A 15,489-nucleotide genomic window follows, 5' to 3' on the forward strand; every position below is an offset into this window, starting at 1 on the left:
ACGACTCAAACGCCTCAAACCCAGCGATCTTTCAAATTAGCCAATACTCTCATAGTACTTTTGTGATTTAATTGTATAATTTGATTGTAATTATATGTTTAAGTCATATTCAAGTTACTTGTTAGTCCTTTCTTTTATTTGAACTAGTTGCAATGTATAAACAGAATAAAAAAAAAAGTTGTAGGAAGCGAAATATAAATTTTTCTATCTGATAATAAGAAGAAAAGGAAACTGTAAGAATGAGGACCTTCCCGGTACAATTAAGGACTTATGATTCTTAGAGTTGTCTAGAAACCTATTTTTCCGAGTACCAAACGAAAAAAAAATTTGTTTTTCTGTTTGTCAGGAAATATTTCCTCTTGCCTTCGTTCACTATCAGAACCACTTGCTTCGCTTCCTTATCCAAGAGTAGATTGAAGAAGTCGCACGAAAGAGTGTCGTCCTGTTTGAAGCCTCGCTTGGTATCAAACGGTTCGGAAAGATCCTCCCCTTTCCTGACGGAGCTTTTGGTAAGGTCCATCCAGTTTGTTGGCGGCTGGCTTTAATCTGTCACACAATCCGCTCGATAGCGTTTTACATGCGATGTTGAGGAGGCTTATTCCACGGTAGTTGGCACCGCTTGTGGGGTCTCCCTTTTAGTGCGTTCGGCAGAGCACTTATTATCATTTTATACAAATATTATGATTCACTGGTTTTTTACCCGCTCATGGTTAGCCAGGAAGCTATCGTATGTATACATCTTAACCTAAGTAAATATATTTGTATTGTTGTAAATTTGAATGCATGCGTATTGCATATAAAAGCATACGTGCCTCATACATGTATGTATGTGTGTTGCATATTAATGCATATTCCTGCCAACCACGACCGGTTAAAAAACTAGCTTGCCATAGGCCGCGTAAAGATTCTAACCACTTTTTTCCTCACGTATACATGTGATCATACATCTCTGTTGCGCTCATTCAGCAGTGTCATATGAAAAAGTATATATGTCCTGCTCTAATATCCCCAATCGGCAGCCGATGCAGGGTTGCTGTTTTTGATTCCTACTTTTAAAATTTAAAACAAAACTTTTTAGTTCTTAAAAATTTTATTTATTTTGTTTTTTTAAATATTTACATAAAATTTATTATAATTATATAAATAAAAATATATTTAATTTAAAAAAATACTTAATAATTGAAAAAAGATTTATTAACGAAAAACATTATTGAGACCTGAAAATAAATAATAATTACATTGAATTTGTAGTATCTAAAAAAAAGAAAGATTAATTGTATAAAATGATAATAATATCTGAAACAAAAGATTAATATTATCTGAAAAAATAAAATATATTAAATACAAATCTTCTTTTTTACTGGCGTAGACACCGCTTACGCGATTATAGCCGAGTCAACAACAGCGCGCCAGTCGTTTCTTCTCTTCGCTACGTGGCGCCAATTGCATATTCCAAGCGAGGCCAGGTCCTTCTCCACTTGGTCCTTCCAACGGAGTGGAGGTCTTCCGCTTCCTCTGCTTCCCGCGGCGGGTACTGCGTCGAATACTTTCAGAGCTGGAGTGCCACTGCCAGACCCATTTGCGTTGCTTCCTTGTTCAGTCTGGAGAAAGCAGAACTAACGGCGCGGGTGTTGAGACCGATGATATCAATATCATCGGCATACGCCAGCAGCTGTACACTCTTATAAAAGATTGCACCTGCTCTATTCAGTTCTACAGCTCTAATAATTTTCTCCAGCAGCAGATTGAAAAAGTCGCACGATAGGGAGTCGCCTTGTCTGAAACCTCGTTTGGTATCCAACGGCTCGGAGAGGTCCTTCCCGATCCTGACGGAGCTTTTCGTGTTGCTCAACGTCAATTTACACAGCCGTATTAGTTTTGCAGGGATACCAAATTCAGACATCGCAGCATAAAGACAGCTCCTTTTCGTGCTGTCGAAAGCAGCTTTGAAATCGACGATTAGATGGTGAGTGTCGATTCTCCTTTCACGGGTCTTTTCCAAGATTTGGCGCATGGTGAATATCTCGTCGGTGGTCCAATCAGTTTGTTGACGGTGGGCTTTAATCTTTCACACAATACGCTCGATAGAACCTTGTACGCGATGCTGAGGAGGCTTATCCCACGGTAGTTGGCGCAGATTGTGGGGTTTCCTTTTATATGGATTGGGCATAGCACACTTAAATTCCAATCGTTGGGCATGCTTTCATCCGACCATATTTTGCAAAGAAGCTGATGCATGCTCCTTATCAGTTCTTCGCCGCCGTGTTTGAATAGCTCGGCCGGCAATCCGTCGGCCCCTGCCGCTTTTTTGTTCTTCAGGCGAGCAACTGCTATTCGAACTTCTTCATGGCCGGGTAATGAAACGTCTGCTCCATCGTCATCGATTGGGGAATCGGGTTCGCCTTCTCCTGGTGTTATGTGTTCACTGCCATTCAGCAGGCTGGAGAAGTGTTCCCTCCATAATCTAAGTATGGTCTGGGCATCGGTGGCTAGATCACCTTTGGGGGTTCTACAGGAGTATGCTCCGGTCTTGAAACCTTCTGTAAGCCGCCGCATTCTTTCGTAGAATTTTCGAGCATTACCCCTGTCGGCCAGCTTATCGAGCTGTTCGTACTCACGCATTTCGGCCTCTTTCTTCTTCTGTCTGCAAATGCGTCTCGCTTCCCTCTTCAACTCTCGGTATCTATCCCATCCCGCACGTGTTGTGGTCGATCGTAACGTTGCGAGGTAGGCAGTCTGTTTTCTCTCCGCTGCGACACGGCATTCCTCGTCGTACCAGCTTTTGCACTTTCGGAAAACCAATGGTTTCGGTTGCAGCTGTTCGTAAGGAGTTTGAAATGCCGTCCCACAGTTCCCTTATACCGAGTTGTTGACGAGTGCTCTCAGAGAGCAGGAGTGCAAGCCGAGTAGAAAATCGTTCGGTTGTCTGTTGTGATTGCAGCTTCTCGACGTCGAACCTTTCTTGTGTTTGTTGGCGTGCGTTTTTTGCTGCACAGAGGCGTGTGCGAATTTTGGCTGCAACAATATAGTGGTCCGACTCGATGTTAGGTCCTCGGAGCGCACGCACATCTAAAACACTGGAGACGTGTCTTCCGTCTATCACAACATGATCGATCTGGTTGGTGGATTTTCGATCCGGAGACAGCCAGGTAGCTTGATGTATCTCCTTATGCTGGAATCTAGTACTACAGATAACCATATTTCGGGCCCCGGCGAAGTCGATCAGCCTCAACCCATTTGAGGATGTTTCCTCGTGGAGGCTGAATTTACCGACCGTAGTGCCAAAGATACCTTCTTTGCCCACCCTGGCGTCGAAGTCGCCAAGCACGATTTTGACATCGTGGCGGGAGCATCTCTCATAAGTGCGCTCCAAGCACTCATAAAAAGCATTTTTGGTCACATCGTCCTTCTCTTCCGTCGGGGCGTGGGCGCAAACCAGCGATATGTTGAAGAACCTCGCTTTGATGCGGATTGTGGACGTTCATTCTCCGGAGTGAATGATAGTACTCGGCGACGGAGTCTCTCTCCCACCACGAATCCAACATCAAACTTGCGCTCCTTTATATGGCCACTGTAGTAAATGTCACAAGGACCTACTCGTCTCTGTCCTTGTCCCGTCCATCGCATTTCTTGGACGGCGGTGATGTCAGCCTTTATTTTCACGAGGACATCAACCAGCTGGGCAGCGGCACCTTCCCAATTAAGGGACCGGACATTCCAGGTGCATGCCCTCAAATCATAGTCCTTATTTCGTTTGCCATGGTCGTCATCAAAAGGGGGGTCTCTCATCCGAGGCTGTTTGTTGTTTTTCATTGGGGGTGTTTTTTATGTGGCGGGCCCCAAACCCAGCGCACAACCCTATGCAGGGGTTGTTGTTTCATATGTAAAAGAATCGTTTCTGGCCACTCCCAAGTGAATGGCGATCAGAGAGCTTTCCTCACTTGCGTGAACTTCTACACATGACTCTATCCTCCAAGTGTAAAAAAAAAAAATACAAATAGAATTTACAAATTAATTAAATAAAAATAATAATAACATCTGAAATAAAAGATAGATATTATTTGATCATTTAAAACAGAGCCGCTCAAAATAATGCGCAATTTTTCATGCCTATACTCGGAGTATAGGCAAGCAAATGCAGTCGAAACATGTACGCTATACGCTAATTCTGCCAGCGTCAAAAAAGAAGATCGTCAAAAACGACTAAGCTTAGATTTCTGACTTCGGCACATGCGAAGCAATGCTTTTACTTTCAGTTGCTATTCAGCAGTTGAGCAAAGAAGAACGTGCGCACATACAAGTTAATGCAACCCAAACCCACTAAAATAAACCCCTATCCCATTCATCTCTAGTAGACACATATGCGATGTAAGTCGACACCACATTCATCCATAGGATCAAGCCAACCGCCTATCATAACAAATAGAATTAACGTAAACAAAGAATATTAAAATCAACAATAGCCAATTTGCAAAGTCATCATAGAATCTATTGGAATACAATTACAAGAAGAGCTTGATCACGCAACAAGAAATGCCACAGGCATCCTTTTTGCATGATCAGCATTATAATACAATAAGAACTAAAATTAAGAGATAAATAGGGCAGTTATGAGTTATAAGTCATAAGCGAGAGATATAAGATATAAGCGAGAGTTATAAGTTACTTTTAAAAAAACCAATAAAGAAAATAAAAAATTAATTTGCGCCCGAGCGGGTCCCTGCACAAAAATATCCTTCATCAAGTGTGGTTCGATTCCACTAAAAGGACACGGATGTCCATGTAGAAAGTGTGGGTCCATAAACAAAAAAATAATATAAACCTCCAAGTTTCCATAAGGTTACCCGAATTAACAAAGGTAACGGAAACAAACTTATAACTCGAATATCCCATAAAAGGGAGAAAAAAGTGTAAAAAAAATTAATCACGTGTTCCAGAAAAGGAAAGGGAGAAAAGAAAATAAAACAAATTAAAACTTTTATAAACTAAAACAAACTTAAAAAAAATATATTAAAAATTTTTTTAATAAAATTTTGAAAATAAATAATAATAAAAAAACATTGGGTATAAAGAACAACAATAATACCAACAACAATAACAGAAACAACTACAGCGGAGCGGCAGCAGTGGCAGCAACAACGGCAGAAGCAACTACAACAGAACAGCGGTAATAGCAACGACAACCACAGAAAAGAAGATACTCGTAAGCTTATTTTTAAGAACAGTATAAGTAAAATATATATATAACATAATATAATACAGTATATAATATATATATATGACTTTAATAAGAATACACATACTTAATTGTTAGAATACGACAGACGATTGACACAAATCCTTTGAGAAAAATTTGAGTGAATGTATCATAGTGATATTAGTGAAACCGGATAAAATTATAGAAAAATTTAGCAAAATGAGTGTAGCAAGCAATACCACAGGAATGTTCGCAGCAGAAATTATTTCAGAATTAATAAAAAGGAATACAATTTCGCTACAGAATGAGATAGAACTTTTGAAAAATCAAATAATAACGAGAGATAATATAACATAATACACAGTATAGACTATTGACGCAAATGTTAGATGCGACGAATCATTAGAGGTAATAAAATCCTTACCGGAGTTTGCAGGAAGACCTGAAGCATACGTTAGTTGACGAGAAGCCGCCCATAACTCAATGTCTTTGTATAACCGTGGTAGCAAAAGATATTTTGCCGCCCTAACGATATTAAGAAACAAAATAATACAATACGCAAATGACGTTCTTACAAATCACGGAACGGTCCTCAATTTTGACGCGATCATAAGTAGCTTGGATTTCGCCTATGCCGATAAGCGACCAATCCATATCCTTGAACAGGAGATAAGCATTCTTCGACAAGGAAACTTGTCCATTATTGATTATTATAACGAAGTCAATAAAAAATTGACTTTGATAATTAATAAGACGATAATGACACATGGTTCAAATATGGGACTAGTAGATCAACTTAGTGACCAACACAGGAAAAATGCCTTGAGAATATTCATTTCAGGACTCAACGGTTCCCTATCAAACATTTTGTTCTCATTAGCCCCATCTGATTTACTAAATGCTTTAGCAAAAGCTCTAGAATTAAATTCAAACAATATGAGAGCAAATTATGCTTTTCAATTCAGTAGGAGTCAGGCTCAGTCGAACTCAGTAAAATTGCAAGTTCATAATCCTCGAACATCTCCTCTAAACTTTACAAATAACCAGTTCCAGAACAATTTAAGATTCCCTTAAGTAAACAAAAATAACCAACAATATGCACAAAGATATAACCAAGAATTCCAAAACAGAAATAACCAACAATATGTACAAAGATTTAATCAAGGATACCAAAGAAACCTAGCTGAACCAATGGACGTGGATTCCAGTATCCACAAACAAACTCAACACGAACAAACATACGCCAAACGGAATTTTGAAGAACATAAAAGAACACCACAACCTCCATCTAAAATTCAACGCATAAATAATATTCAAGAACAAGCTTTTTAAGGCTGAAGACAGGACTCCCATACATTTATAGGTACTGCGGAGTAACGGGAAGAAAACTAAAAGTCCTAATTGACACAGGAGCCACTTGTTGCTATTGCAAACCAAACACTTTTTATATAAAGATAAATTAGATATAATTAAAAGTGTTTAAATGAGTTAAACCTCCCCACACACTCAACCTGGGAAAAACTGGCGCACACTAATACGACCGCGCAATTCACCACAGCTGATGACACTTCAACGCAACTCACCACACCTGTGCTCCTACCCACTAAACAAAAAGGATAGACAACAGGAGAGGAGACACATTCGTTTACACACAGCGCCGCGTCGACACCTGTCGCTAGCATCTCCAACAATTCGATATATACAATTCGTCCATCAACATTCGTTTCTGCACTCCGCCGCGTCAACATACGTTTCGATTATCCACCGGGCTGCATTCGCTATTTATATATACGTTTGTTTGCTCCATTTCGCACATAAACATTCATTTTACAATTCGAGTTAAATATATACATTGTACATAAAGTTCAATAAAATAAATTCTTTGTAAATTTCTGGCGGAATTGCGTGTTGCCTCTTTTTATATAAGGTTCCGAAGGGTGAGTGCGAAGAAATTAACTGAAAAATACATGGTCCTTCGAGCCATAGTGACAGGCACTATGGATTTAAAAAAAATAAATAAGACTAAATACATTGATAAGAAGTAATTATAATTGTGTGTTGATTATAAAAGTACTGTGCAGTGGTAAATTAAATATACATATAAACAAAGAAACTTCGATAAAAGAGTGCAGTGCAAAAACAAAACTGTGCAGTGAAAAAGCAGAACAAAAATAAAGAACCAACATTATTATGCATTAGAAACAAACAGAAAAATAGTGCATTTTTATATATACACATATGTATGTACTAACATAACTATACCAAAACAAATTCAAAAGTGCAGGAAATATGGACAAAATTCCTAGTTAAACAAAAAAGGAAAGCATAAACAAATTTTAAAAGTGAGTGCCAACAAGACGAAAACTATATAAAATAAACTTAAGATACGTACATACGAAAAACACTACCAACAAATTAATCGCGCGCGAAACCTAAACACAAAATATGAAGTAACAAATTAAACGGGCGCGAATTCAAAACAATATAAAATAAACAAAAACGAAAAGACAACTAACTGCAAGCAGAGAGAAGGAGTTGACATCAGAGGCCCGAATAAACGCATACAGATATACGCATAAACAACAACACGCACAAGAACACAAGCAGCTGAAAGAAGGAAAGAAGAATTGGAAGAATACGAGCAGGCTTGCTATACACGAAATATACCCTACAAACACAAAGTGAGCGTATTCAGTTCTTTTAATCTAATTCTACTATGCATATACATATGTATGTAATAAAGATTCTGATTTTCTGATACTTGTACAATTCTATAACGCTACTTTAATACGGTTAACAAACATTTTTAATTTAACCCTAGAAGGTCATCGCTATTTTTATAACGTAGAGGTCATCCCTCGTCGATTCGACGACGGCCATTACTCAAAGTCCTTAATATATTATCCTACCTATCAAAACCTACTAAAATCAATATATTCACATTACCTCGTTTATATATCTTCTAAATAAAACAATATCAAACAATTTTTCTTAAATCTTTTATTAAATAAATAAAATTTTCACAGCTCTGATTCATTCGGCTTTTGTACAAAATACAAACTAAGAAACTTAAAAAAACTAAACAATTTAATAAAATATTTTGACTGAATGGTATTTTTTCATAAAGATAATACTATTAACTGAAAACATAAAATACTTTACGGAAAGGAAGTTCTCATTTTGTACAAGAGGCACAAAGTTCTATTTTATGCTCCCACAAAGACTTTTTTTACATTTTGCACAAAATGATTTCGTCATCCGTCTCTTAGCAGGCGGACAAATTGCGCAAATCTTTCTCTTTTTTGCAAAATTTTTTTGGCGGTTAGTATCTGTGGCATTTTCATCAAAAGAAACACAACTTTCAATATTTGATCGCAACGACGTAGACAATGCTGGTACTTCAAGTCTGTTTTTCAAATTACTTTGAATAAGGGCAGAATGCAATTTTTTCATAAAAGCAGAACGACTGAGAGGTTTTTTATTGTGGATATATAATGTAGCTGTTAAAAAAAGCCATGTTCAATATACCAAAAAATTGACACATTGGCCATCGGTTGGTTTTGCGTGAACAGCTCATGACACTACACATTTGGTCAAAGGTATCAACGCCTCCTTTCGTTTTGTTGTAAAATTCGATCATGTAGGGTTTATTTGATTTGGGGTTTACTGCTCCTTCCTCATTACAGGATGATAATAAATCGGCATCGGCTTATATGATAGAAGCGTCAGCTCATTATCATAGCAAAACATTGACGTATTACACTTACGACCTTTTACATTTTTCATTTCACTCGGAATTTCTCGCTTATTAGAACGTAGAGTTCCAACCATTGTCAGCTTAAAAGGAATCGAACTAAACCAGTTGTCCATTGTAACGTTTCTATTTGAACCATGTCCAGTTTTAGTCAACTCTTTTACGTAGTACTCACCAAGTGGAAAGGTGGTTTTGTTTGATCCTTTTCGCAAATACGGCATAACATCAACCATGTACTTTGTACCGCTATCACATATCATGACCATTTTGAGTCCATATTTTGCTGGCTTGTTTGGAATGTACATCCGGAAGCTACATTTTTCCCTGAACGCATCAGATTCTGGTTCGCTGTTGTCTAACTCATTGTCAGTTCTTTCTTCTGAAGAACTTGCATGACCTAACTCATCGTCTAATCCATTCTCGTCGTCGCTCATTGCAAGAAATTTTTCAATTTCTTCGTCAGTATAAATTTTGCTGCCACTCATCTTGTATTCCAACTGTACAAACCAAATAGATAAATAAACAAGAAAAATAACTTCGGAACGAAAAACTCACACAAAGTTCATCGTTCGTCTTTTCGACTACGCCTGTTTAAAAAATAGATACTTACACAGATCGTACGAAGCCAACCAACTGCAAACATGAACAGATCAACAGCGACTAACGCTGTAAAAAAAAGAGGCACTGTACAAACAATGGAACAGTGCGATATCGGTAAAATAAACACTCGCGTCGTCGAAACGACGAGGCATGGCTTTCCAGGGTTAACGAAGTTAATCCGGCCTATTATATAAGTTAGCAACACTAAAGTTAACTACCATAAGCAGAATAATGCTGGATAAGCAATTAACCAACTAACATCCGGCACGCGCAGTGTAAACTACAGCCAGGCCGACCAACAGTAATGCAAGCATTGCAACAATTGCAAATCAACATCCGGCATACGCAGAATTACGCGGCACAAGTAAATAAGTCAATAGTGCTAGCATAAGTAATTTTTAAGGTATAAATAAGGGATAAATTAAAAATGTAATTACACTTAGCAGAACGTTTGTCAATAAAGGTCATCTTGACCAAAAAAATAAATTTTTTTTGTCGTTTCAATGTAACCGGCAATAATTGGCGCCCGAGCTAAAGAAGAAAGCTTGTTCGGTTCGCGAAAGTTAAAAGTGCCGTTAAAAAAAAAAAAGGAAAAACTCCGCGAAAAAGACAAGGTTAGCCTTTAACTGGTGACAAGTGGTCCCACAGGCCGAGCGGATTAAAGGATAAAAAAGTAACCAACACATTAAGAGCGTGAAAAGGATAGGAAAATCCTTCCTGGACGCTCCAGCGACACCGACAAGGAACAGCAGCAAAAAGCCTACAAAAACAAAAACAGTGAGAGAAAGTGTACCCCAGTACAAACACGGAACAGGACAAATACACACTCATCGGTTTCGAGGATCATCATGAAGCTGTATATAGTGTAAGTAGCATAAGAAATATAATTAATAATAAGACCAGAGAGGAAAAATTGTAGAAAAAGTTTAGGAAAAAAAAAATTTTTTGTTATTAATAATAAATAAATTATTAAGTGAAGCTATAGTGTAAGTAAATATAAATAACCAAAAAATAAAATACGGCTTGTACAGCCAATAACATAAACTAAACTGAAAATAATATTGCTTAACTCTGCGATTCCGTAGCCAACTCAAGAGTTGACCGGACCCTCCAGGGTAAAAAAGCCCCTTCCTAGAAGGAATAACAAAAAACATAAATATTCAAACTAAAATAGTGGTATAAAATTTTTTTTGAAAGAAAAATAATAATAAAATTTAAAAATGGCAAATCCAAACAATCTAATTAGACCCCCCGTACTTGGGATTAATCCTCCTGCTGCATCAACAGCACCGTCAGGCCCTAATAAAACAATTCCGCCAGAATTGGCGAACATGATAAAAAAACATGGTAACTTTAGCAATAGAGGCAAGTGTACCTAATGTAGTCCATAATATTCTTAATAATAAAATAAACCCGGTCATTACGGACCAAACAATAGACGAACAATTCCAAAACAACATGAATGAAATGGATAAGATCCCAGACGTTGTGAGATCCCTAAGAGAATTTTCAGGCAATGCCTCAGAATTTAGTTCCTGGAAAAAAAGTGTTGAACGCATTTTAAGAATCTACGAACCCTCAAAAGGGACACCTAAATATTTCGGCATTTTAAATGTCATCACAAATAAGATAGTTGGAAAGGCAGATATAGCCTTAGAATCCTACAACACCCCCTTAGACTGGACAGCAATCTCCCGCTGCTTAACCACTCACTACGCAGACAAACGAGACATAGGCACTCTAGAGTACCAAATGACATGTCTCATACAAGGACGAATGACAATTAACGAATTTTACCAAAAGGTATATGGACACTTATCTTTACTTTTGAACAAGATAGGATGTATGGAGATTAGACCTGGCGCAGCTTATATGAGATTTTTTTTTTTTGGAATTTTGAGTACGGGGATTGGTCAAATATGCGATTCGATGTAATAATTCATGTGGTAAATTTTTAACTCGATCAGAGTGTGCCAACCTGTGCCATAATGAGGTCAAAGGTCAAAATATAGAAAAACACTTGGTTTTTTTACTGTTATCTGTTTATTTATTATATATAGAATGTAATGACCTCATTTTTTCTCAATATTTTGCACAATAATTTTTTCTATATGTCCAATGATAAGAAAATTTATAAATATTAGAAAAGAGTAAATTAGTAAAAATTCCATTGAACTGAGGCGGGCCACTGACTACACAAATTATCTGCACAAGACTGTTGTTGGAATTGAGTGGAATTGCGTTCACTGAGTTCACAACAACAACAAATTACTCGAATGTAATGTAGTCAGTGGCCCGCCTAACGGTAAATTCATACATTACCGTTCACATACGCCAATGTTGATAATTAGACAGACTGAGACGTGCAAATAGAGCTTTTAATATTTTGTCATTGCGAAATTGACTGTGGTTAAGAAAGGGTCTTTATTAAAATAATTAAAAATAGTAAAAGTTATACTGCAATATCGTGATGGCTGTAAATAATTTTGTTACACTTAGATCTGCTGACGCAAATGTATATTTGATAGGAAAATGTGAAAAAAATATACTTGGAAGCAAGTTACCGTCAAAACTACAAGTGCTGAAATGTTTTTTTTACTATGTGCGGTGTGAAAAGAAAACAATTAAGGAAAGTGCTAAATTGGCTTCGAAGGAAATATTGCCTTTTTGGGAAAGAGCACGTATTCCAACGTTAAACAAAAGAACTTGTGACGATAAATTAGTGAAATTGTATGATGAGTTGAGAACAGTACAGAAATTTTGTAAATCTTCGTTTTCTAGTTCTCGTAAAAAGGAAAATGATTTCAATGATAATTTAAACAATTTATTCGATATTGCACATGCTGATGCTTTAGAAATGATAGCTATTCCTGAGGACCGAGACTTTTTAATTAAACAAAGAGAGCCAGGTCGTGTTGGGAGCATGATTTCTATAGATCAATGTCTCGCAAATAAAGAAAAACGGAAGGCGCAAAGGTTAGAAGAAGAAAATCGACGCAGAGCAAAGTATCAAAGATTGGAAAGCACTCAAGGTATTTATTTAATTCTGCTGAAACAAATAATATGTAAGTTTCTCTTTCAACTTCTTTTTTTTTAGAGTTGAGTGTAGACTATGATGTAAGTGACGAAAGTAAATGTGAGTCTGAAAAATCTGTAGAACAGTTGAGGATCGTATCAAACACCAACGAGCTGAAAAAAAACGTGGTAAAAAAAGCTTCATAGATGATAGAATGCTTGCTTGCATGGATGCTGGCAATATGTCAACCCCACTCGCAATTCATTTTATTATTGCAACAGCTAAAGCTTTGGGTCACAATATTGAAGATCTGGTTATTAATTGTACAAGTTTGAGAAAACAGCGCAAGGAATATCGTCGGCGTCATGGTACAGAAATTATTGAGAATTTCAAGGTATAAAAGTTAATTTTGGATTTGTTATGAATACTTTTCAGAGCGAAAATTTTTCAGATCCCTGATACATTTGTGTTACACTGGGACGGTAAACTACTTCCTGCAATGACTGGAAAGGAAAAAGTAGAACGCCTAGCTATTGTTTTAACGGCAGATAATATATGTAGAAAAATTAATTTCCATCCCAATTATTGAATGTGGAACTGGTAAAGCAATCGCCCAGTCCATATATAATTACTTAGAAAAAATGAATATGATAAATTCGGTGGAAATGGTATGCTTTGACACGACAGCTACAAACACTGGTAAACGTAACGGGGCTGGAATGTTGCTGGAACAAAAATTGAAACGTAGCTTGTTGTGGTTGCCATGCAGGCATCATATTGCAGAAATCATACTACGAGCTGTATTTGAAATATATTTTGGAAAATCTTGTGGCCCGGAAGTTGCCATATTTGAACGTTTTTCGCGGGAATGGAACACTTTCAATTTAAAAGATTTTTCAATTGGTATCATGGATGAAGAAGTGCGACGTGCTATAAGTGCAGAGGAATGTGAAGCCAATAAAGAATTTTGCATCAAAAATATAGCAAAAGACCACATTCGCCATGATTACAAAGAGCTATTGCAACTCATGTTTATTTTCTTAGGTGGCAGCATCCCGAACTTTTCCTTTCGTGCACCTGGCGCGACGTCACATGCCAGGTTTATGTCAAAGGCGATATATGCCTTAAAAATGTTTGCTTTGCAAAAACAATTTAAAATGTCTTCCAGCCATTTGAATGGATTCCGCAATGTGTGTATTTTCCTGGTGCGTCTTTATATTCCGTATTGGTTTCGAACTACTAATGCAGTCGAAGCACCAAATTTGGATTTGCAGCTGATAAAAAACATTGCCGGTTATTACGACCCAAAAATATCTCTAGCCTTATTAGATAAAATGAAAAAACACTTATGGTATCTGTCCGAGGAAGCCGTTGGTCTCGCCTTTTTCGATTCTAATGTGGACTTAAATGTGAAAAGAAAGATGGTTGAAGCACTAGCATTAGAAAAGGAGTTTGAAAGCAATGACGATAATGGCGTTTATCTTCGTAAAAATGTAAATGCCAGCATTGAAGAAATGAAAGCATTCATAAGTAAAGATTTAAGTTGTTTTGTAACGCAAAGAACTAGAAATATCTTTTCACGATTGGAAATAGACGTAAAATTTTTCAACTTAGATCCCTCAAACTGGTGCGAAAATGCAGAATATTTAAAAGGTGTTCAAATTCTCAAAAACGTCACTGCTGTTAATGATTCTGCTGAGAGGAAAGTAAAACTAATAACAGATTTTAACCGGCCTTTAACTCATAGCGAAGAAGATAAACAATACTTGCTTCATATTGTCGAGAACTACAGGCAAAAGTTCCCTTCATATACTAAAACTTCGCTTTTGTAATATTATTGAGACATATATTAATGATTGAAATGCAAATTGTGGAAAAATTGCGTCATTTTATTTTTTCTTTAATAAATAAACAGATAACAGTAAAAAAACCAAGTGTTTTTCTATATTTTGAACTTTGACCTCATTATGGCACAGGTTGGCACACTCTGATTGAGTTAAAAATTTACCACATGAATTATTACATCGAATCGCATATTTGACCAATCCCCGTACTCAAAATTCCAAAAAAAAACAAATAACGCCAGGTCTAATGGAGATAGGAGAAGAAGCAATTCACTTGTTAACGGAGAATTACCGCGCTAAAGCCCTCTATACTTTTATAAGAGGACTTTCTGGTGATCTTCCCCGGCTACTTGGCATTAAAGAACCAAAAAACCTACCTGAAGCCCTCCATCTTTGTCTCAAATTAGAAAACCAAAGCTTCAGAGCTTCTCACGCTAATAACCAAACCTTTATCACACCATCAACTTCTCGTCAACAACTCATAAATCAGCAACAGCCACGACAGCAATACACCCAACCCAGATATCATCAACCATTAAACCCTCAAACTAGATTCAAATTTTATCCTGAACTAGCTTATCTACCAAATCCCTCGACATATTCCAACCCACAAAACTACCATAGCAACCAACTAAACCTTAATCACCCTAACATCCAACAACATTCAAATCGGAATCTAAATCAATTTAGTCAACAATATCGGCAACAAAACCAAAATCTATATAGTCCACAGCAAAACATTGCTCCTCCCAGACCCCCTAAACCACCTCAACCGATGGACGTGGATGAGAGTATAAGGACAAGAGCCGTTAATTACGCAAATCGGCCAAAACCCCAAAAATTCGGTAAAAGACCATCAAACGCTTCAATGATACATAACCCCCCACAAAAAATGCAAAGAAACTTTCACATAAATTCTAACGAACCACCAGAGGACCAATACAACGAAAGCGTATACAACTACAATGACCAATACAACTACAATAACCAATACGACTACAATGAGCAAACATACAATGAGCCAAATCACGAGGACACAATTGAAGAAACAATCGACCTCACTGACGTACATTTTTTA

At 37.1% G+C, this 15,489-nt stretch overlaps 1 protein-coding gene and 1 long non-coding RNA gene across 4 annotated transcripts in view; both read left to right on the plus strand.

Moving 5' to 3' along the window:
- The window catches only part of LOC105233304 (uncharacterized), a 1,563,509-nt gene that overhangs the window by 1,476,578 nt on the left and 71,442 nt on the right, over nt 1-15,489 (plus strand). The gene's annotated exons all lie outside the window — the stretch shown is intronic.
- LOC125776651 (uncharacterized) lies at nt 11,437-14,642 on the plus strand. Its single transcript, XM_049450120.1, has 3 exons — nt 11,437-12,583; nt 12,649-12,961; nt 13,019-14,642. The coding sequence occupies exon 3, from the start codon at nt 13,209-13,211 to the stop codon at nt 14,397-14,399; it is 1,191 nt and encodes a 396-aa protein (XP_049306077.1). The 5' UTR covers nt 11,437-12,583; nt 12,649-12,961; nt 13,019-13,208; the 3' UTR covers nt 14,400-14,642.

Source organism: Bactrocera dorsalis, chromosome 2 (genome assembly GCF_023373825.1).
Source record: "Bactrocera dorsalis isolate Fly_Bdor chromosome 2, ASM2337382v1, whole genome shotgun sequence".
Classification (NCBI taxonomy): domain Eukaryota; kingdom Metazoa; phylum Arthropoda; class Insecta; order Diptera; family Tephritidae; genus Bactrocera; species Bactrocera dorsalis.